Source organism: Canis lupus, chromosome 13 (assembly GCF_048164855.1).
Source record: "Canis lupus baileyi chromosome 13, mCanLup2.hap1, whole genome shotgun sequence".
In the NCBI taxonomy this organism is placed as follows: Eukaryota; Metazoa; Chordata; class Mammalia; order Carnivora; family Canidae; genus Canis; species Canis lupus.
The window spans coordinates 62,410,924-62,435,088 of NC_132850.1; the positions used below are offsets into that span (position 1 = coordinate 62,410,924).

General features: G+C 48.1%; 1 protein-coding gene and 1 long non-coding RNA gene across 3 annotated transcripts in view; one reads left to right on the forward strand and one right to left on the reverse strand.

The window, feature by feature from the left end:
* The first annotated feature begins 2,769 nt into the window (after positions 1–2,769).
* Positions 2,770–20,930, forward strand: LOC140603185 (uncharacterized). The gene is made up of 4 exons (XR_012006242.1): positions 2,770–2,836; positions 8,760–8,828; positions 9,643–9,879; positions 20,802–20,930. It is a non-coding gene; the product is annotated as an uncharacterized lncRNA (long non-coding RNA).
* The window catches only part of TMEM192 (transmembrane protein 192), a 30,836-nt gene continuing 21,923 nt past the window's right edge, over positions 15,253–24,165 (reverse strand). For both annotated transcript variants that reach the window (XM_072773833.1, XM_072773832.1), the window contains exons 5-6: positions 21,645–21,747; positions 15,253–21,313 (exon numbers count right to left, since the gene is read on the reverse strand). In XM_072773833.1, the coding sequence (XP_072629934.1) occupies positions 21,178–21,313; positions 21,645–21,747 (239 nt within the window). In that variant the 3' untranslated portion in view covers positions 15,253–21,177. The remainder of the gene's footprint in view (positions 21,314–21,644; positions 21,748–24,165) is intronic.

Here is a 24,165-nt window from a genome sequence, read left to right on the forward strand (position 1 = left end):
AAATCTGCACAACAACCCAGCCTTTGTCTCCTGCGCTTTCCCTGCTAAACCTCCTCACACTGCCCCCCCCCCCCCCACCATCTTTCTTTTGTCTTCAGCTGCTGGAGATGGTATTTAAGGTGGTGGTTTGCGCCCGAGCCCGAGGGGGAGTCCCTCAGTTTTCCTGAGTCCTATCTCCTTGTATCCAGATGTACACATACTGTAAAACATATTTGTTTTTCTCTGTTAATGCTTTTTTATTATAGGGGAGTCTCAGCCAAGAACTAGGAGGACGGAGGGAAAATTGTGTTTCCTCCCCTCTCAATACCTTAGGACCAAGGATGAAAAAAGCAGACCAAATTGGGTGTGTGTGAACTCTGGGCCATCAGGAACACGATGTTTCAAGCTTCAACATTGAGGTTTCCTTACGTTCTGTGGTAGACAAAGGTCTACGTGGATGTTATAGTCCTTATTTACCTGATGCTAAGAATTTGGGATTGTAGGGGAGGAAAAATGTTCCTTCTGTCCTTTTAGGCCCAGTGACTAGTCTAAGAATTAAATTGAGGTGGAATAACAGGGAAAAGATCTGGTTCCATATTTGTGCCCCGGAGTGTCACAGAGATAGCCTCAAGGGCCACCAGCCGACTGCGACGTCCACAGCATCCCCACCTCAAAAGAGCAGGAGCCCGGGGCTTCCCCGCTGGGAGAGGCAGGTCCTGGGAAGGGGAGTGGGAAAACCTGGCCAACAAGGTCGCCGTGTTGGGCGGAGAAGCCTTGTCAGGGGGACACGTTCCCTCTGCTGGTGGCTCTCCGGGCCCCACTATGCTGTGCGCGCGACGGGGCTCGTGGAGGCCCTTAGGACGGGGACGCCTAAAAGTCGGGCTTTTCCCGACTCTGCCGAGGCTCGACTGCCTTCATCTCACAGTAAGTCACGTACCAGTGGCATATTTTGGGGTGGCATGTGGCTTTTTTTTTTTTTTTTTTTTTTTTAAGATTCTATTCTTTCCTGACAGACACAGGCCGAGGGGGAAGCGCAGCGCGGGCCTCGATCCCGGGACCCCGGGGTCACGCCCTGAGCCCCCCAGCGTCCCTTCCCGGGGGCAGGCTCTGAGTCCCTCCGAGTCGCGGGGCTGGTGACCGGGCCGTGGGCCCCGCGCGGTTGTGCAGGCGGCGCCGTGGGTGGGCGGCAGGGGCGCGGCTGCGCGGGCGGGGGCTCTGCGCTGGGGGTGGCGCTGGAGGCCGTGGTCGCCCCGGGACGGAGCTTGGCCCGACGCACGCTCGGCTCCCACGGGCTGGAGCCGGTCCCGCCGCTGCCGACCGGCGTCGGCTCCACGGAGGCGGGTCCCTGGCAGCTGCCGTCAGGCCTGGGCTGTGGGGACTGCACGCCTGCGGGTCCGGGAGGCCCGAGGCTCCGTCAGGCCCGCGCGCCTCCGTGAGGCCTGAGGAGGCACCGTGAGGCCCGCGGCTCCGGGAGGCCTGAGGAGGCACCGTGAGGCCTGAGGAGGCACCGTGAGGCTCGCGGCTCCGTGAGGCCTGAGGAGGCACCGTGAGGCCTGAGGAGGCACCGTGAGGCCTGAGGAGGCACCGTGAGGCCTGAGGAGGCACCGTGAGGCCCGCGGCTCCGTGAGGCCTGAGGAGGCACCGTGAGGCCTGAGGAGGCACCGTGAGGCTCGCGGCTCCGTGAGGCCTGAGGAGGCACCGTGAGGCCCGCGGCTCCGGGAGGCCTGAGGAGGCACCGTGAGGCCTGAGGAGGCACCGTGAGGCTCGCGGCTCCGTGAGGCCTGAGGAGGCACCGTGAGGCCTGAGGAGGCACCGTGAGGCTCGCGGCTCCGTGAGGCCTGAGGAGGCACCGTGAGGCTCGCGGCTCCGTGAGGCCTGAGGAGGCACCGTGAGGCCCGCGGCTCCGGGAGGCCTGAGGAGGCACCGTGAGGCCTGAGGAGGCACCGTGAGGCTCGCGGCTCCGTGAGGCCTGAGGAGGCACCGTGAGGCCTGAGGAGGCACCGTGAGGCTCGCGGCTCCGTGAGGCCTGAGGAGGCACCGTGAGGCCCGCGGCTCCGGGAGGCCTGAGGAGGCACCGTGAGGCCTGAGGAGGCACCGTGAGGCTCGCGGCTCCGTGAGGCCTGAGGAGGCACCGTGAGGCCCGCGGCTCCGGGAGGCCTGAGGAGGCACCGTGAGGCCTGAGGAGGCACCGTGAGGCTCGCGGCTCCGTGAGGCCTGAGGAGGCACCGTGAGGCCTGAGGAGGCACCGTGAGGCTCGCGGCTCCGTGAGGCCTGAGGAGGCACCGTGAGGCCCGCGGCTCCGGGAGGCCTGAGGAGGCACCGTGAGGCCTGAGGAGGCACCGTGAGGCTCGCGGCTCCGTGAGGCCTGAGGAGGCACCGTGAGGCCTGAGGAGGCACCGTGAGGCCTGAGGAGGCACCGTGAGGCTCGCGGCTCCGTGAGGCCTGAGGAGGCACCGTGAGGCTCGCGGCTCCGTGAGGCCTGAGGAGGCACCGTGAGGCCCGCGGCTCCGGGAGGCCCGAGGTACCGTCAGGCCCTGTTGTGAATCCGGGAAACCCCCGAGGAGCCGACACGGATGCAAACTCCCGAGGGTTTAGTCACAAGCTCGAGCCTGGGTCCAAGCGCACCCGACACAGCGGGGCAGGGACTCGGACCCCGAGACTCAGAGGCGCAGCAGCTTATGGCGGCCCGTGGCCCACGGGATACGCAGGAAGTTGCGCAGTCACGTCGGTCCGCACGCAGGCGGCCGATTGCGTCACCGCGTACCTAGAGGATCCCTGTGAGCGGGCCTGTCCCTGAGCCGGCGTCCGATTAGGGTGTGCCCCGGGCTTGCCTAGGGTGGGGCAGTGCCCTACGCAGGTGGGCAGAGGCGGGGGCAGCACCAGGTGGAGTCAGTCCTGCTCTGCTTGTCCAGGGGTGGGGGGGATTTTGTTAAATTTCCTGGGTCCCACAGCCCGAGGCTCCGGGAGGCCCGAGTCACCGTCAGGCCTGAGGCACCGTGAGGCCCGCGGCTCGGTCAGGCCGAGTCACCGTCAGGCCTGAGGCACCGTGAGGCCCGCGGCTCGGTCAGGCCCGCGGCTGTGGGCGGCCAGTCCCCCCCGGGAAGCGCTCCTGAGGAGGGGCCCGCGGCCGCCCGCTCCCGTCCGGGCTCGGAGGCCCCGTCACCGCCGCGTGTGTGGACGGCCCCGGGGCCGGGTCACCGCCCGGGCGGCACAGCTCCCGCCGGAGTCCTGGGCGGCCTGGCGGCGGCTTCCCCGCGGGGTCCGCCCCGCGGCCGGGAGGGCGAGGACAGCGGGGTGGGGCCCGGGCGCTCCCCTCCGGCTGCTGCGCGGGCCGGGCACGGGGCGGGCCTCCCAGCACGGGCGGGGGCTCCGGCCCACAGGGCCCGGCCTCGGCGTCCGCCCGCACCGCCCCGGGCCGCCCGCGCGCCCTCACGCGCACCCTCGCCGCCCCGAACGAAGACCCCCGGGCCGTCCTCAAGCTGTTGGTTGGCTTTAGTTTATTTTATTTTATATTTTTTTAAGATTTTATTTATTTATTCACGAGACACAGCGAGAGAGGCAGAGACCCAGGCCCCACGCGGGAGCCGCCGCGGACTCGATCCGGGCCCGGGGTCACGCCCTGGGCCGAAGGCGGCGCCGTTGGCTCGTCTTAAGAGCTGAGCGCAGGCCCATGTCCTGAGCAGTCCCCAGGTGGGCTCTGTGCTGGCTTCACACACTTTTACCGCGATAGTGCACGAAAAGATGCTTTCCCTCCTGCCTGTTTCCTGGTTTTAGATATATGAATCACGAACCTACCTTTTGCTTTCCTTTTGTTTCTGTTGGGCAACTTTTTTTTTTTTTTTTTTTTTTTGAGAGAGAGGGTCTTAAAGATTTTATTTATTCGACAGAGAACACAAGCGGGGGAGCAGCGGGAGGGGGAGGGGGAGGCGCCCGACATGGGACTCAATCCCAGGACCCGGGGATCCGACCTGAGCTGAAGGCAGGTGCTTAGCCAACTGAGCCACCCGGGTGCCCCCCCCCCCATCAACTATTTTTGACAACTTCTCTGGTACTATAACATGGTCACTCTAATAAAGAAAATAGGCACATAGAGATGACTGGTGTAACCCTCTCCCCTAATCCCTTACCGATACAGGAGACCCACTCACCCCCCTAACACGCATGTTAACTGTTGTGCCCAAGATTGCGAATCCGAGAAACCACCAAGGAGCTGACACCGATGCAAGAGCACGAGGGTTTATTAGCGAGCTCGAGCTTGGGTCCAAGTGTGCCCGACACAGCGGAGCAAGGACTTGGACCCCGAAGTGGGTTACAGCTGGGTTTTTTAAAACTTTATTTTTTTATTTATTTATTTATGATAGGCACACAGAGAGAGAGAGAGAGGCAGAGACACAGGCAGAGGGAGAAGCAGGCTCCATGCACCGGAAGCCCGACGTGGGATTCGATCCGGGTCTCCAAGATCTGGCCCTGGGCCAAAGGCAGGCGCCAAACCACTGCGCCACCCAGGGATCCCCACAGCTGGGTTTTTTATAGGCTGGTCTAGGGTATTTCCAGAAGAGGTGGAGGAATTCTAAGATGGGACTTTCTTCCAGGGGCGTTGGGCTCTGTTGTCTTTGGGATATGGGATTACCTGCCGAGAACATTGAGGACATTCTGCAGTTTTTCCCCTTAAAGTTCAGCTCTTATTCACAGGGACCTAAGATGGCTGTACTTGTGCTAATGCTAAACTTTAGGTGGGATGGCCTTAATTTTTCTCGGCCTCCACAAACAGTGCTTTTTTTTTTAATTTGTAGTGACTTCTTGGCATAGAAACATCAAGTCTTTTTATGTGAACTAATTTGTAATAAGGGCAACATTAGGGACAGGAAAATTAGAAGAAAGTAGACCATAAGGATCCCTGCAAGTATATTAAGGATTCTAGAACACGGGGAAGCCACTGAGGGCCTTGAAGCAGGGAACTGAATGCAGTCCGGTTTCTGGCTCATTGGCTCTGTAACTCTGACATTCAGATCAGTGGTGTGAGCTGGAGATCTAAATTTAGGAGGCCTCGGTAAGTGCTTAGAACCTGAAGCACTGGGATCCCTGGGTGGCACAGCGGTTTGGTGCCTGCCTTTGGCCCAGGGTGCGATCCTGGAGACCCGGGATCGAATCCCACATCGGGCTCCCGGTGCATGGAGATGGAGCCTGCTTCTCCCTCTGCCTGTGTCTCTGCCTCTCTCTCTCTCTCTGTGACTATCATAAATTAAAAAAAAAAAAAAAAAGAACCTGAAGCTCTGGGAGTAAAAAAGAAAAGTTAGAGAAGAATATATAGTGAAAAATCACAAAATTCATAGGACTGGCTGAGAAGCTGCCAGAAGACTGAGGAGCAGGGACTAGCTAGGAAGGAGGATGGAAGATTATTTTTCCTCCCCTACCTACAAGTGTGGAGGGGTCCAGAAATACAAAATTGAGAACCACGGTCTTAAAGCTTAGAAGGAAAGAGAATGGAATACAGACCACAAGAGGAATATTTGGTCTTTAACCTAGACAGGTGATTCCTTAACTTAAAAAAAAGGTAAAGAGGATGAATGGTGTGGCGTCTAGAGGGTGCCTCTCCATCGGATGTGGGCCAACGATCGATTGGGTGGTGGGAGGTGAAAGTTCACCAGACAGAATGAAGGAGAGAGAACTTTCTTAAATACACCGCAGGGGAGCAGTGAGCAGGACCCCAGAGGAGGAGCTGTCTGCAACAAGCCAGTGGGTGGGGGCTGCATTTAAAGGGGGAGGATGAGGAAGCATGGCGACCGATGGAATCTTCCAGTTTTTGGCGACTGCCCAGGTGTAAGTAGCCCATTGGTCAGTTAGGCTTATGTATCTTTTTTTTTTTTTTTAAGATTGATTGATTGATTGATTTATGATAGACAGTGAGAGAGAGAGAGACAGGAGGAGGGAGAAGCAGGCTCCCTGCAGGGAGCCGGATGTGGGACTCGTCCCGGGACTCCAGGCCCAGGACTCCAGGATCGCGCCTTGGGCTAAAGGCAGGCGCTAAACCACTGAGCCACCCAGGGATCCCCAGCTTATGGATCTTTTTAGGTGGGTCACCTGATGGGCCAGTTGGTATTCGGCCAAGGGGGGGCCCGTGGGCCCTTTCTGCATGCCACCCCTCAAGCCTATTTGCCCACAAGTGGCCTCTACAGATGGGATGAGATTTGGGGCTTCTAAACTCATGAGAGGTTGAGGGATTTCCTATCTGATAGACTATATTTTAAACTACATAGTTACATTTTTATCTACATATTCATTACAATGTTTTTCTTGATATAATTACTGTAAGACATTTAAAATTTTATGGGTTCTGCGTTTCAAGTCATGCTTAGTCATGGATGTGCCAAGATTATAAAAATGGTAGTCAATTTAAAATATATATATATTTTATGTATTTTTTTGAGAGAGAGCATGAGCAGTGTTGGGGCAGAGGGAGAGGGAGAAGCAGACTTCCTGCTGAGCAGGGAGCCAGACTCCCAGGACCCTGAGAGATCATGACCTGAGCTGAAAGCAGGCACTTAACTGATTGAGCCACCCAGGTGCACCTCTGATATTTTCTTAACATTTTTATATTAAGGTTAATGTTATATATCAACCTGATTGGACATGGGGTGCCCAGATTAAACGTTTCTGGGTGTGACTGTGAGGGTGTTTCTAGGGGAGATTAGCATTTGAGTCAGTGGATACAAGAGGATTGCCCTCCCTTATGTGGGTGGCCTTCATCCCACCTGTTGAGGGCTTGAATAGAATAAAAAAGGCAGAGGACAGAGGAATTCACTTTTTTTTTTTCCTGCTTACTTGAACTATATCTCTCATTTACCTTTGGATTCACCACTGGCTTTCTTAGATTTCTGTTTGTAAACAGCAGATCACCAGCCAGTTCCTCATAATATGTGTGGCTTCTGTATTTATATATAGGTATCTCCTTTCTCTCTCTATAGATAATATATATTGATAATATATACTATTCTGTTTTCAAAAGTATGAAGTATATTAGTCAGGGATCTTCAGAGGGACGGAAGATAGATATCTTCTGTTCCCTGACTAATAAATCTATAATGTGTTAGATCTAAAGTAGATCTAAAGTAGAACACTATCATAAATATATGCTCCTTAAGAAAATTCAAGTGTTATAGGAATATATAATTTAGAAGATGAAAGACTGGGGCGCCTGGGTGGCTCAGCGGTTGAGCCTCTGCCTTTAGCTGAGGTCATGATCCCCGGGTCCAGTCCCACGTGGGGCTCCCTGCATGGAGCCTACCTCTCCCTCTGCCTGTGTCTCTGCCTTTCTTTCTCTCTGCATCTCTCATGAATAAATAAATAAAATCTTAAGAAAAAAAAAAAAAGAAAATGAAAGACTAAGTCCACAAAAGAACCCCTGTAATCATCTAACAGAATTGGCATGTATCCTCCACCGTCTTTTTTTTTTTAAAGATTTTATTTATTTATTCATGAGAGACAGAGAGAGAAAGAGGCAGAGACACAGGCAGAGGGAGAAGCAGGCTCCATGCAGGGAGCCTGATGTGGGACTCGATCCCGGGACTCCAGGATCATGCCCTGGGCCGAAGGCAGGCACCAAACCGCTGAGCCACCCAGGGATCCCCCTCCACTGTCTTTATTATATAAAAGTTATACATGCGTATACTTCAAAGCCAAAAAGTTCTATACAACTTATAAAAAACTGCATTCTCTAGCCTGCCTGACTACTCTTTTCTCAGAGATAACTACTTCTAGCTCTTTAGAGCATCTTTTGGTATTTATCTCCATATTTCTTAATAATGTTCTTCTATTGCTACTTGTTTTCTCAGGTTCACCCACTGTCTACCAACTTCTACCTCTCCATCCCAACGACACACGTGCCGTCTTTTTTCTCCAAACCTCCCATTTAGTTTTACTTTATTTTTTGTTAACTGAATATTCAGTTTAAGTTATGAGAGTGAATGTTCTGGTGACTTTTTTTTCTCTGATCGCTTTTCCTTTTCTACTCACATTACTTTTTCTCAAGTTAATCTTCCTCCTTTGAGGTTAGTGTTCTCTGTATTATTTATTACTACTTGTTAGTGCACAAACTGCTGATTCTCTGTGTCTCTCAAACACCAAGGAGGACATGATTTTTTTTGCCCTGAACACAGGCAAGTATGGTCTTGCCATTTACTGAAATGGGGAAGATCGGTGGAGCAGGCTTGGGGTAGGGAAGATCAGGAGTTCAGTTCCGAACATATTAATTTTGAACTGTCTGTAAGCTATCCAAGTGTCAGCCATACAATTGGACCAGCAGTTCCGGAGTTGAGGAGAAAGTCTGGCAATATAGTATTGGGGAATTATTTAGGCAATGATGCTGGATGGAATCAGAAAGGTGTGCAAACAGATGAGAAGAGGGCCCAGGACTGAACCCCAAGGCTCTCTGAACCTTGAAAATTCAGGAAGTTAGAAACTGGGTTTCAACCAGAATGCCAGCCATAGCTTATCTCTCCAGATTTCAACTAAAAACCTGGACAAAATACAAATGCAATTATCTGAGTCCTCCAAAAAGTAAATAGTGGCAGACAGGCTGGGTGGGGAAGTTATACCTGAAGAGCGACTGGTAAGGTGGTAGTGACTTTCCTGGGACTTTTCCCTTTTTATCTCCCAGGGGTAATGTGAGTGAGATAATGAATCAAAGACAGTAGAAACTCGGAGAGCAGTCCATCTTGTGAGAGGACCAAGAAAAAGACCCCAGAGAATGTGATTTCTTTTTCTTTTTCCTTCTCTCCCAGTTCTGCCCAGAAGCCAGACCTAACTCTAATTGGAGATCTGCACTCCCAGGCAGTGGGAACCAGGAAAAGGTACCGTTCCTTGCAAGGTGTGGTGGAGGATCCCCCTGTTATTTTTCTCCCTTGCTGCTTTGTCCATAGTGTAGGCCCATTTGTTCAGAATGGCACAATTACACAGGATGTTAAATTTGCAAGAAAACCCCAGCTATCTGGCCACAGGTAATTCGAAAAGGGAGTCAGAGTGGGGAGGAAAGGAGGAGACAACTGGAGAAGGGAATTCCCTTTCTGTGACTATTTCCAGCCTCACCCTACAGAGCTGAGCATAAGGGAACAACCCGAAGAAGCAAAGCAAATGCTTTGAGAAATGGGACTACAGCGTAAACCCCTAGGAAGTCCCAGAGGACTCCTGAGTGGCTCACACAAGGGGCAGATAAATATAAAAAGAACTCTTAAAAACCAGCACTAAAAAAGCAGGCAACCTGGTAAAAAAGGGATAAATTATTAGAACAGGCATTTTATCAAAGAACACAAACAGATGGCAAATAAGCACACGAAAAGATGCTCAAGATCGTACATTCGTCACTGGTTACATGAAAATAAAGAACACAGTAAGTTACTACTATACACCTAGTAAGAAGAGCTAAAATTTTTCAAAAGTTATAATTCAAGGACTGGAGTATGCAGAGAAACTGGAATTTTTATTGTACTGCTGGTAGGAATGCAAAATGGTCCAGTTATTTTGGAAAATAGTTTGGCAATTTCTTATAAAGCTAAAGGTATACCTACTATATCGCTCAGCAATCTCTCCCATAGGTATTTACCCAAATGAAATGAAAACATCAGTTAAATGAAGTTCACACAAAAACGTTAATGCAAATGTTTCCAGCAGATTTATTCATAGGGAGCTTCAAACGGGGAGCAACCCAAATGCAACGGATAAACTGTGGTATGCCCTGGGAACACCACTCGGCAAGAAAAAGGGACGAACTACTGATAATCATAACATACATGGATCCTAGATGCATTACACTAAGTGAAAGCAGACGGACCTAAGGGCCACGCACTCCATGATTCCATTTATATGACATTCTGGAAAAGACAAGACTAGGCAGATGGCAAACAGGTCAGTCTTCGTCAGTGGTTATTAATCAGGGAAGGGTTTAATTCCAAAGGGACTATAGAATTTGATATTTTGGGGGCAAAGGCTGATGAAGTTATTTATCTTGATTATTGTAATGCCTTCCTATTGCTGCTGTAACAAATTACACATTTGTGGCTAGCACCCCCCACCCTCACCTCATCTCAGCCTCCCCTGTCAACCTATTACTCTTGTGGTATTGGTCATACAACTCTCGCTGCACTTTTTTCAAAAGTCACAGAGCTTCACACCAACAGTGAATTTGGCTGTATGTAAATGTTAAAACTGGGTCTAGAAAACGGGGAACCAGCAGAGGAGACTGAGAAGAAATTACCAGGAAGGTGAGAAGGAGCCAAACGTTCGTGGTGCCCTGGAAGCCAGGTAAAGAAAGTGCATTAGGGAGGGCATGAACTCGGATGTGACTGTTGAGATCCAGCATGGGGAGGGGTGCCTACTGAGCAACATGGAAGCCTCCAGTCAACTACTTGACAGCAGGAGTTTCTGGGGAGCAGTGGAAGCAAAAGCCAGAGAGGTGTGTGGGTTCAAGAGAGAACTGAAGAAATAAAGACAGTTAACAAAGACCAGTGCCACTCAAGTAGCCAGTCCTTGAACCATTACCGGAGAGTTACTGGTCCTGTAGGAGATCAGGAGAACACACAGGGTTTAAACTAACAACCTGGACACCTGGGGGGCTCAGGGGTTGAGCATCTGCCTTCCGCTCAGGGGGTGACCCCAGGGTCCTGGGGTGGAGCCTCATGTCCCTCCAGCTCTCTGCTCAGTGCGGAGTCTGCTTCTCTCCCTCTGCTCCACGTCCCCGCCCCCTCCCCCCCCCAGTTCAATCTCTCGCAAATAAAATCTTTTTTAAAAAGCAAATGAAATAAACCTTCCCTCGTGTAACTTTTCACATATGAATATTTTTGTAGGAAAGATGATTGGGGTCAAAATTATTGGGTCAAGTTACCACTAAGAATGCTTTTCCCCATATTTGCCCATTATTGGTATATCCATTTGTGCACACTCCTGCCAAGATTGGATATAAACAATCTCTATTCTTGTTACTCTGGCTTGCAAATATACCGTTTATTTTTATTTATTTATTTTTTTAAATCTTTTTTTTTTTTTTTTTTAATTTTTATTTATTTATGATAGTCACAGAGAGAGAGAGAGGCGCAGAGACACAGGCAGAGGGAGAAGCAGGCTCCATGCACCGGGAGCCCGACGTGGGATTCGATCCCGGGTCTCCAGGATCACGCCCTGGGCCAAAGGCAGGCGCCAAACCTCTGCGCCACCCAGGGATCCCCCGTTTATTTTTTAAATTTAAATTAACATATAATGTATTATCAGTTTCAGAGGTGGAGGTCAGTGATTCATGAGTCTTATATTAACACCCAGGGCTCGTAACATCACGCGCCCTCTTTTTTTTTTTTTTTAATTTTTATTTATTTATGATAGTCACACAGAGAGAGAGAGAGAGGCAGAGACACAGGCAGAGGGAGAAATAGGCTCCATGCACCGGGAGCCTGACGTGGGATTCGATCCAGGGTCTCCCGGATCGCGCTCTGGGCCAAAGGCAGGCGCCAAACGGCTGCGCCACCCAGGGATCCCTCACGCACCCTCCTTAATGCCCATCACCCAGTTACCCCATCCCCCACCGGCTCCCCTCCAGTGACCCTCAGTCTGTTTCCTCTGGTTAAGAGTCTCTTACGGTGGTTTGTCTTCTATTTCCCTGATCGGTGGACTGTTTTTTCACATGATTTTTGGGCACTATGCTTCATCTGTGAGCTGCGTGTTCTTTGCTTTGCCTTTTAAAATCTTAAATGTAGGGGTGCCTGGGTGGCTCAGTTCAGTCAAGCGACCTATCCTTGGTTTTGGCTTAGGTCCTAATCTCAGGGTCCTTAGATCAAGCCCCCCGCCCTCATCGAGGCCCCCCACTTTGGGCTCTACACTCAGTGTGGAGTCTGCTTGTCCCTCTCCCTCTGCTCCTTCCCCCACTCAAATAAATAATTTAAAAATCTTAAATATAATATTTGTTTTAAAAATATTTTTTTATTTATTCATGAGAGACACAGAGAGAGAGGCAGAGACACAGGCAGAGGGAGATGCAAGCTCCATGCAGGGAGCCTGATGAGGGACTCGATCCCGGATCCTGGGATCACGCCCTGGGCTGAAGGCAGACACTCAACTGACGAGCCACCCAGGCGCTCCTAAATGTAATACCTGAATAGGTATAAAAGCCAAGTTTCAGGGATCCCTGGGTGGCGCAGCGGTTTAGCGCCTGCCTTTGGCCCAGGGCGCGATCCTGGAGACCCAGGATCGAATCCCATGTTGGGCTCCCGGTGCATGGAGCCTGCTTCTCCCTCTGCCTGTGTCTCTGCCTTTCTCTCTCTCTCTCTCTCTCTCTGTGACTATCATAAATAAAAATAAAAATAAAAAAAAAAGCCAAGTTTCAAAATTCGAAAGGTAAAAAGGGATTGTACAATGAAATCTCGCTCCCACTCATCTCCTAGCTGCCCAGTTTCGCCCACCACAGGTTGGCAGAGGTGGACTGTGAGTTCCAACTCTAAGTCACATGGCTGTTCTTGCAGGCAACCGGCTCCTATCTTTAGGGGATTTCCAAAAGTCACCTCAATAACAAACTCAAGTACCCCTGAAAGGGGCTTGTTATGAACAAGACACTCCTTTCACTTTTGCAGCTCTCCAACTATTCAGAAACCCACTGAAAGACCAGCAGAAGATGTTCCTAGTGCTCTTAGGAAATTTCAAGGCTTTTAGAAGCTCTATGCCAAATAAATACTTCCTTTTATAAATCACAAATTGCACAGTGACGTTAATTGTAAATATTTTTTATTTTTTTATTTTTATTTTTTTAAAATTTTTATTTATTTATGATAGTCCCAGAGAGAGAGAGAGAGAGAGAGAGGGGCAGAGACACAGGCAGAGGGAGAAGCAGGCTCCATGCACCGGGAGCCCAATGTGGGATTCGATCCTGGGTCTCCAGGATCGTGCCCTGGGCCAAAGGCAGGTGCCAAACCGCTGCGCCACCCAGGGATCCCTGTAAATATTTTTTAACCCAGTTTTCTATTTGTCTTTTAATTTTTGGTATATGCATCTCATAACCATTTTTGCCAAGGGGAAATTTAAATTTTTATGTAGTTAAATATATCAGGTTTATCCTTTGTGGCTTCTGCACCAGTCTTAGAAAAAGTTACTTTATTCTGAAATGATTTTAAAAACCTCTCCCATTATTTATAGAACTTTTATAGTTTTATTTTAAACAGTGAAATCTTTGAATCAGCTAGAATTTATTAGATATGAATTTTAAGGTGGAGATCTAATAATCTGTTAACCTAAAGAAAGAGGTAAACTGAAGCAAGCTCAAATTATCAGAAATTGAGTCTCTCTGGGAATAGCAGAGGAGTTGCAATTCAGGAAATGCATGCTCTAGGGGATCCCTGGGTGGCCCAGTGGTTTAGCACCTGCCTTTGGCCCAGGGCATGATCCTGGAGTCCCAGGATCGAGTCCCACATCGGCCTCCCTGCATGGAGCCTGCTTTCTCTCCCTGTGTCTCTGCCTCTGTCTCTCATGAATAAATAAATAAAAATCTTAAAAAAAAAAAAAAAAAAAAAGGGAAATGCATGCTCTAGCAAGCTACAGGTGAATTTGTTAAAGATTTGGGGCGGGCTGTATTCATGGGCAAGGAGTAGGGGTGTGCGTCCAGCTAGAGTTCAAACTAAGTTCATTGGCATAAGGATGGGGAGAGATTCTTGGTGGATGTTCATTGGTCAGGAGCTAAGTCTATCCTCTGTAAATCAGGCATTTATGGAAAACCAGTCTCAGTTCTTAAGTTCCATGCTTCTAAAAGGCACGTGAGGTTCTCTATTTCATGTCTTCCAGTTTCATTTTAGATGGAAATCCTTCCACAAACCTATTTTTTCCCTTAATGGTTTTCCTAGTTGTTTCAACACTATTTACTGAATGAACTAACTTTTTGGTGGTGATTATAGTGTCACCTTTATATCCTAAACTCCCATCTACACTTTAGTCTATTTCTACATTTCTTTTTTTGATACACTGATTATTTGCAGACAGTATCTCACTGTTTTAATTATACTGTTATAATATCTCTGATATCTTAGCACTAGTCCTCATAGATAGCTTAACCAAGGGAGAACTGTCATGTTTACAATGTCAAGTCTCTGAGGATGTGTCAAGCCTTTTTTTTTTTTTTTAAGATTTTATGAGAGAGAGAGAGAGACAGCATAAGTGGCAGTGGGCGGTGGGTGGGAGAGGGAGAAGCAGGCTCCCTGCTGAATGTGGAGCTGAAAGTGGGGGGCCTCGACAAGGAGGGTGGATCGATAGGGTAGGGAGGAGGCTTAATTTCACAACCTTGAGATCACAACCTGATCTGAAGGAGATGCTTAACCAACTGAGCCACCCAGGTGTGCCCGTATCATGCCTTTTCATGTCTTATATCTTTTAGTAATGTTTTCAAGTTTTCTTCAAAAAAAAAAAAAAATCTGGATATTTAATCTTTTTTTTGTGGTTATTATTATAAATGGGGCCTTTTTTTGAATTGCAACTCCTAGTCAGTAGTTGCTTATAAAAAGCAATAGACTTTTACATATTAATTTCGCTCCCAGCCACCTTATTGAATTGTCTTATTTCTGTATATTTTGTAATAGCTTTCCCAATAGGTCCTTTGGAGTTTTCTGTATCTTCAATCATATTATCTGCAAATAATGGTAATTTTATCACTTCCTTTTCAAATTTTATAGTTCTATGTATTCTTTTTCTTACATACATATTTTGTTAGAACCTCCAGAATAAGAAGTGTGGATGTTCTTATTTCTGATGTTACTCCACACGTCTATTTCCTTTGTTTTCTGTTGCATTCTTTTCAAATGAAAATCTTATGTAGGATAATTATTTTATCTTTTCTTTTAAATCTTTGCTATATCTGAAAATTTTTTTAAATTTATTTTTATTTTTATTTATTTATGATAGTCACACAGAGAGAGAGATAGAGAGAGAGAGAGAGAGGCAGAGACATAGGCAGAGGGAGAAGGAGCCTTCAGGCAGAGAGCCCGACGTGGGATTCGATCCCAGGTCTCCAGGATGGCGCCCCAGGCCAAAGGTAGGCGCCAAACCGCTGTGCCACACAGGGATCCCTATATCTGAAATTGATAGGATGACATTCTAGTCAGGAGAGAGAAACAAAGTGAATGAGTAAATTATGTAATATTTTAGATGGTAAGTACACTGGGAAACAACTCAAACAGGGTGCAGGGGAAGAAAAAATTTCCCTCTTCCCTTCTGGATTCCTTGGCTGGTCTAATAATAAAATAGACCTAAGACATATTGACAAGAGAAAAACTAATTTAATTTCATACATACAAGAGCCGCATTAAAAGGGTGACTCAAAGAAGTGACCAAAGCAGGAAGCCTTTAAACCTTTTAGACAAAGAAACAATACATTTATAAAAAATTGACAAGACAAAGGGGTTTGAGCTTGGGGGTAGTGAATAGGTAAAGAAGTAAAAAGGTTTGTTTATATAGTCTCTAGCCCTAAATCCCATCTCTGGTCATATGGATGTCTTCTAACCTCCTAGTACAGGGAGGACACCTTTCACGTGGGAGATTTATAATCTCCTTTCAGAGGGACAGAGAAGGGTCAGTGTTCTTGCATTTGCTGTTTGTTTCTCAAGAATCTTTATTTCAAAATATTCAGTAAGCCAAAGTGGCATACTTTGGGGTAAAAGAGTATAAACCCCTATAAGGGTAAGGGGCTAGAAAGTGCTGAGTGTGGGAAAGGCTGTAATTTTAAATAGTGGGCCAGAGCAGGCCTCACTGAGAAAGTAACACTAACGAAGACTTGAAGGATGAAGGGTATATGGGAATTAATCATTCCAAGTAGACAGAACAGCAACTGCAAGGGTTTGAGGTGGGGATGGACTTCACAATAGAAAAACCACAATATAACTGAAACAGAGTACATAAAGGAAGAGTAGGAAGAGATGAGTTAAGAAGGGTGGGAGGAGGAGCAGATTTTCTAGAGCCCTGGATGTCACCGTCAGGCTTTGGTTTTACTGAGATAGGGAACCATTAAACCATTAGAGTAACATGATCTGATGGATATTTTAGAAGAATCTCTTTGCTACTGTATTAAATACCGATGTTTTGGGAGTGTGGGGGGAGGGGATTGTGGCGGTTAGAAGCTAAAACACCACTTAAGAGACTATTACAAAAATCCATGTAAAGATGATGGATTCTGGATCTGTTTTAAAGGAAAAGCCAGCAGGATTTGCTGAGAGACTGTGGGATGTCAGGGGTAGAGGAACCATCACTGTGGAGAGACAGAGAAGGCTGTGAAGGACATCCCAGCTTTGGATATGTTATGTTTGTGAGATGTCTTGGACATTAATTAGAGCTCTAGATGAGGCAGCTAGGTATATGAGTCTAGAGTTCAAGAAGGTACACATTTGGGAGTTGCCAGCTTGTAGACTGTACTAAAGCCACAAGATTACCAAGAGAGTGAGTACTGATGGAGAAGAAAGAGACCCAGGGATTGAGCTGTGGTGTACAATAAGAAAAGGAACCTGCAAAGGACACAGAACAAGAAGCCAATGAGTTTGGAAAACAAGCACGAGTTTGCTGTGTCTTGAAAGCCAAAATGAAGAAGATGAATCCTGGAAGAGTGCTCAGCTGAGTCTACTCCTGCTGACAGGCTTAGGAAGAGGAGACCTATGCATCCATTCCTAGCTCAAGCCACACAGAAGGGTGTTCTTGGTAACCTTGAGAACAGTTTCAGTGTAGTAATAGGGTGAAAAGTGAGACTGGATTAAAAATGCAGAGAGAATTAGAGACAGCCTTCCTTGGTTTACAAATGAAGCTATTTTCCTTATGGAACCTAGGGCATGTTTAGAGATTTTTGTGATTTGCGATTGTCATTTATTTAATGTCTGTTTCCTTAAAAATGTAAGACCTATGAAACCATCTCTGATCAAGTTGTGAAGTCCCTAAAGTAAGTCTTTCTGTAAAAAGGATGGGGAAAGAACATAAAGTTCATTTCATTTGCCATTTGGTTTTCTGGATGGTGCAGTACACAGAAGTTAAAATTTCTCCGTAAGTCATATTAATGTAAGAATGCTCCATGAGGTCTAATTTACAGAAGAATAATCAAACTTATCAAACCCAATGGTCGGTTTCCTTGTCTGTGTTCACTTTGATCTTCCTTCCCTCTACTCCCACCTCCCACACCATCATTAGAATGTAGACTCCACAAGAACAGGAACCTTCACTGTCTTATTGATTCCTGAACTCCCAGGACCTAGAATACGCTCTGGCACATGGTCAGTTCTCAATGAAATGCTAAGTGTTCAATGAAATGAAACACATGGTATGGAGACATTTTTGGCTGTAACAGCTGGGGGTGCGCAGGGGCATCCAAGAGCCAGAAATACCAATTAAACTTACTAAAATTCACAGGACAGCTCCTCACAGCAAAGATAATCCAACCTGAAATGTCCATAGTGCCAAGGTTGGGGAATGCTGCCTTAGAGCAAAAAGAAGTTGCTTGATTCACTTATGACTTGGGTTTGAGTCCCTGGAAGAAGAGCAGAGCCCGCAGCAGAAACCTGGGTATATTAAAATTCACTCACGACACTGCTGGCTCTCACACAAGAATGCATCAGGCGTGGCTTTTAGAGATTCAATTTTGTGAACTCAAAGCAATGAAAGATTTCCAAGAAACATAAACTGAGGACTATCCTTATATCGAAAGGGATATTATATTTAAGAAAAAGAATATCCCAGTAGAATAATAAGAAAAAGACCTGATCTATACACATCACAAAAGACAGATAAAAGGCCAAGGAATATGGAGGAAAATGCTCAACTTCATTAATATTTAAGGAAATGCAATGTGCAACAATGATGTATTTTTTAATCAGATGGGCTAGACTTGAACAGACTGATAACAGCCACAACGGGTGAGAGTAGGGGGACGATAAGCACTGTTGGTACAAGTCCTTGGTAGCAGGATTTCAAATTATTTTTCTCCTTATGTTTTTCAATATTGCTTTTTTTAAAAAGGGAGCTTTTAACTTTTAAGTCACAATGCTATTGTCATCTGAAACAAAATCCTCCAATTATAGAAATATATGTATTCCACGTATATACATATATACTCTTTAAAAAAATAGATTTTATTTATCTATTAGAGAGAGAGAGGGCAGGGGCAGAGGGAGAAGCAGGCTCCCCACTGAGCAGGGAGCCAGCTGCAGGGCTCCATCCTAGGACCGCGGGATCATAACCTGAGCTGAAGGCAGACGCTTAGCCGACTGAGCCCCCCAGGCGCCCCCCACACACATACTCTCAAAAAAATGTAGCTATACCTCCTAGTTCAGGGCCAAATCTTTCTGCCACGGAGCCTTCCTCCACATTGTACTATAATCTGATTCTCTTGAAAATAACACTGACCCTGTCACTTCCTTGCTTGGCACTCGCCGGTGGACCATGTTTCAGGGCAGGCCCCTCAACGAGACCGCATGGGGCCCCTCCCCAACCGGACGGTCTTCTGTCCCCATGTCCTCCCTCACACTTTGGGTTCAACTTTACTACCTAGTGCTGCTCCTGGCCTTTGTCCCTGCCTTCTTTACTCCTTAGTCTGCCCAGAACCCCCACAGCCCCTTCCTTGGGGGGGGGGCACCCTGACCCAAAGTGCCTAAGGCCCCGGGCTTCCAGCCGTTATTTCACCCAGCGTGGAGCTTAGCCATCCTAGTGCTCTTCCTCCGTCCACACCAGGGTCTCCTTAGTTTTTGTATCTGCTGTGCTTGCTCACCGAGAGCCTGGTGAATAGAATGCTTGACATTTAAAGTGCTTTGCTCATGACCCGGTCTTCCTAGTTCTGATACTTCGTTTCACTTTTCTTATTGTTTGATATGTGCATTATTGACTTTGGAAAAGTTTGTGGTCATACAGACACCATACATCAGAATCTGAGTATCCTAACTTTATAAACTCTTTCTGTAAACCAAAGTTCATCCTATAAACCTTAGAAACTGACTATAGATCCTAACTGAGTTTATTTTTTAAAAGATTTTATTTATTCATGAGAGACAGAGAGAGAGAGAGGGAGAGAGACAGGCAGAGGGAGAAGCAGGCTCCCCGCAGGAAGCCCAATGCAGGACCCAATCCGGGACCCTGGGGTCATGCCCTGAGCCCAAGGCAGACGTTCAACCACTGAGCCCCCGAAGTGTCCCTCAACTGAATTTAAAACTAAGTAAGAATCATCTACCACTGGTGTTTTCCTTTTGAAAAGGAACATAGCTGAAGGCTATTGGGAGGACTGGGCCCTCAGAGGCTGTTCCCCCTCCTCTGTCCTTGGAGGCTGTGTTCCGCTCCCTACGGTCACCGGGGAGCTGAGGACACGGCATTGGGAGAGCGATGTGCCCTGGGGGCTCTGGACCGCACATGTGACAGGACCCAGTACAGGCCGCTATAGAGATCTGCCCGCCTGCAGCCACCCCACACAGGCCCTGGCTCGGGGTTCCCGTGTGTATTAGGCCTGCGGCCTATAGGCCTGGGGGTCTGGCCCTTTCTCGGGTCTGCCCCATCCCTCCAGGTACGAGGGCCAGTTTGAGATGACGCCCAGAAAGCTCCTGCGGAGGCCGCAGATGCAGTTTATAGCCTCTTCCACAACACAGAGACAGATTTCCAGAGAAGGCAATGGTTTTGAGATAATACTTAGTAAAAAGGAAGGTGAGGGGAGAAAAAAAAAAAAAAAAAAGAAGAGAGGGAGGATAAGTCAGGAAACTTGAATACAATCTGAATTTTAAAAATACAATTTTGCGTTTAATTTGTGAGTGTCATCATTTTGGGGCCTCAAGGGGATTGTCTGCGGGCGACACGCCATCACTTTTACCTTAGAAGACAAAATGTAGAAGGTCCCAAAGATCTGAAGGTAACTGGTATTTGCCCTCCTAAGGACCCGGATGTGACCGAATGACTGCACCCCCTGAGAAATACCTGTGTATACCTAGGGTTTTCAGATGAGATCTTGATTATTCAGTTAATGACCCACATACATAATCACAAATGTCCCCTCCCTCCGCTCCTATGAAGCTTCCTAGGGCAGTATATAGAGGTGCTAACGCAAATGGATAAAGGGGCAGACTGGGAAAACCGAGGAAATGATGCCCTTTACTTACAAAAATGCTTCATTCCACCTGGAGAATTAGATATAATTAGTATCTATATAAGTTTATATGACAATTTATTCTCATAATTTGAAAGTATACTCCAAGGGGGGACTGGCTGGCTGGGCTGGAAGGGTGCGTGACTCTTGATCCCTGGGTCAAGTTCGAGCCCCACATTGGGCATAGAGATTACTTAAATAAATAAAGTAATAAAGTAGAATTTTTCCTTTTTAGACCCTCTTAGAGTCACTGAACCTACCTTTCTTGATCTAATCAAGGGATAGTCAATACTGAAGCACATGGCAACTCCTTGAAGAAGGATTAAAATAAAGGGAAAGAAAAAAAAAAAAGGGAAAGTTCTCAGGTTTTCTCTCGGGTATTTCTGTTGCCAATGGAAGGTGCTGCTGATACAACGGGCAGCATTGGTCAGTCTGACCCTGGTCTGAGCGATCTTGATTCTCTTATTTGTGGAGAATGAAAAGCTGTAGGTGTTTGCATAGTGAATCACCTAGTGAGACGGGCCCTATGGGGAGGAAATTCTTCATAAGAGCTACAGGGCCAAGCTGTAATCCCACAGCACACAAGCAGGTCGGGTACATGGTGAGGCTCCGCAGGGCAGAGAAAACATTATTTAACCACAAAAAATAATGACTCCTCCCATCAGTTTAAGAGTGGAAAGAACTTATTTGATCAAACCCTTGTTTAAAACAGATGATCCTGTCAATCTCCTCCATATAAGCAGCCAAGTCATTCCAGGGCTCTACGGCCTGCGGAAGCAGCGCTGCTTGAGACCAGGCTTAATCATACCTCTGATCCTCGGATGAGCCAGACGGTAAAGGACTTCAAAATGTGCAAAAAGAGACGTCCTCCCGGAGCATTGGAGCATCCAGGCTCTGTGAAGCACCTTTCAGGTGACCCACGAGTCCCACCTGCTCAACAGCCCCACAAGGAGAACACAATTCAGGTTTCAAATAAGAACCATCAGTGGCATCCAGTGGCATCTGGCCCAAACTGCCACCTGCTGGGCCGGCTTGTCAGGTGGTCAGTGGGCCCCGCTCCCTCTGCAGCCGCTGGCCTGGCCAGGCCCTCACGCTCTACTGGGCGGAGAGTCCCCGGAGGAAGTGAACGTCAGCAACCGCTTACTCAGCAGGGCGTTGTGTCGCTTCAGGTGGGCGATGACGTCTCCCTGCTTTTCGACGATGTCTTCCAGGCTTGAGACGGTCCTGCACAGAATCAACACGGTGACGGGTGGCACCTGCCAACCAGTGCTCAGTAGTCTCTGCAAAGGGGTCCCTCCCAGCTTGCAGAGCACTCGCTGTATTTGGGACCTTCTCCTTGACGTCGTAAGCCAAGGGAAATACTCCAAAATGAGATCCTTTCGTTAGACTTTTATCACAGCTGAATGGGAGTAAGCAAGTCAAACTGAATTCGAAAGGCACATCTGCACAACTATAAACGAGCAGTGGAATGTTTTCTAGATTTCCGGGGGTGGGGTGGGGAGCCCTACAATTCTTTTTTTCTAGTCTTTCATTCCCCCCCCCACTCAACGCTTACCTGAATCCAGTCTCCGAGGTGATATTGCTGGGGTAAGCATAGATTTTTTCCTCTTCAAGTACATCCGGCTGTGGTTTGGCTTTATTAAATTTTCGAATTTTCACTAAAATAATAAAGTCATCATTGTCAGGTTATCTAATCACGAAAAACATTTTTTTGCTCCCGTTTATTCAAATTACATTAATTGGCCATGCTTTTCAAGTAAGTTAATATGGACAAAAATGCTTCATAAGGTGAATACACAGGTTTGTTTATGGATTTACTCAAACCTTTGAAAGTCTATGTGCCAGGCCTGTACTAAACAGTGGGAATCCGGACAGTATCATTGTTGTTGATAATAACAGCTATGAATTTTTTTGGGTGAATTTAAAACACAGAAGGCACAGGTGAACTATTGTGCATGGATTGCCTCATTCAGTTCTCAGAACTACCCCCTGAAGTGGATGCCCTTATCGCTCCGGCTTTATAAAATAAAATGAAGCCCAGGAAAGTTAAGTAAGTAGCCACATTTCTTTTTTTTCTTTTTTTCCTTTCTTTCTTTTTCTTTCTCTCTTTCTTTTTTTCCTTCCTCCCTCCCTCCCTTCTTTCTCTTTCTCTTTCTCTCTTTCTCTCTCTCTCTCTTTCTCTCTTTCTTTCTTGATTTTATTTACTCATCCATGAGACACACAGGCAGAGGGAGAAACAGGCTCCCTGCAAGGAGCCCAATATGGAACTCGACCCTGGACCCCAGGGTCATGCCCTGAGCCAAAGGCAGATGCAGCTGCTGAGCCACCCAGGCATCCCAGTAGCCAAGATTCTAATCCAGGAATCAGGACTTTGAAACCTCCAATGTTGACACTACCCTATAAAAAGAGCGACTAGTCCAGGGTAAAATACAGATGATACGTCTACAATTCAAGACAGTATGAAAAGAACCAAAATCAAAGCTTGTACAAGGAGCTGTGACATCTTGGAAAGCAGCCCCTTAACTCAGCAGGAGTGAGAAGGGAGGGCAGGTCATGGAGGAGGAGGATGGTAGGGCTTGAGTCCAGCCTTGAGGGAAACGTGAGAACTAACCGCACAGACTAGGGAGGTAGAGAGGAAGGGTGTTTTTAGTGTGAGAAGAGCCTGAGCAAATACTTAGGACCTTGAGAAGGTGTGTGTCTGTGCATAGGGTGGAAAGGTAGGCAGGGAAGACCTGAGGGACTGGTGCCACGCCGAAGCACTGAGGTTTAGTCCCGAGAGTAAATGGGAGTCACTGAAAGGAGCTCACCACCCCTCACCACCAAGGGCAGGGATGAGTAGGGCCAGCTCACGGAAAGTCTTTTATTTCAGATTTTTCCTCCCTAGACGTTTAGAAAACTCTGAACAGGTAAGTTGTTCACGATCAAGAGTTACCTATGAATTACACTGAAGAGAAGGAATACGGATTAAGAAGACAGAGAAAGGGAGGCGAGTAGTGTGCCTACTGGACTCAACCCCGCGGGATGTGATGAGCATGGCCGTGGCAGGGACAGAGGAGAGGAGATGGATGGGGAGGCAGGCCAACTGATGGAAGATATAGGGTGGAAGGAAGAGCCTGGGACGGCAAAAAGGTCTGAGTTAGCAAGAGGTGGGGCTGGCACGGCTGGCTGAGATGGGGAGGATGGACAGGATGGTGGAAGGTTTGGAAGAAGAGAAAGGTGTTCCGGTCACTTCTGTCTTGCTGGTGGCCTGAACACTTGGATGGAAAGTATCACTTAGGAGGTGAACATAAAGCTTAGGGTGGCTCTGCTCACCTGGGGGCTGCCCACGAGGGCGCAGATGGTCATTTTTAGTAGCAGAATGAGAAAGGACGAGGGGACGCAGAAACCCACCAGTAATAAAGAGGTGGGGAACCATCTAAAAGGGAATGAAGGGGGATCCCTGGGTGGCTCAGCGGTTTGGCGCCTGCCTTTGGCCCAGGGCGCGATCCTGGAGTCCCGGGATCGAGTCCTGTGTCGGGCTCCTGGCATGGAGCCTGCTTCTCCCTCCTGTTTCTCTGCCTCTATGTCTATCATGAATAAATAAATCTTTAAAATAAATAAATAAAAGGGAATGAAAATCAATCTCCACAGTGGTAGGAGGAGAACCAGGAAAGCGCCGTCAAGGCCCCGCACCAGGAAGCTGACAACCCACAGAGGACCCCGGTGCGGCCGTTCAGAGGCCACCGACGAGCTGGGCGGTTTGTGGGGATACATGATGCAACGGACCGAACCGCGCTCCCCCAAAGTGACACGTGCCAGCCCTCGCCCCCAATGTGACTGACTGGGACCAGGGCCTTTAGTGAGGTAACTAGTGTCACAAGAAGTGACAAGGGTGGGGCCCTGATGTGATGGGAGAGGCCAGGATGTGCTTGCACAGGCGAAGGTCCCGGGAGGATACAGCCAGAGGGATACAGCTCTGGAGGAGAGGCCTCGGGACCCTGGATGTGCGGCCTCGGGACCCTGGACATGCGGCCTCCGGGATCCCGGGGCACCCGACCGGCAGGTGCGCCCACAGACCGTGCGTCGGGATAGCCGTC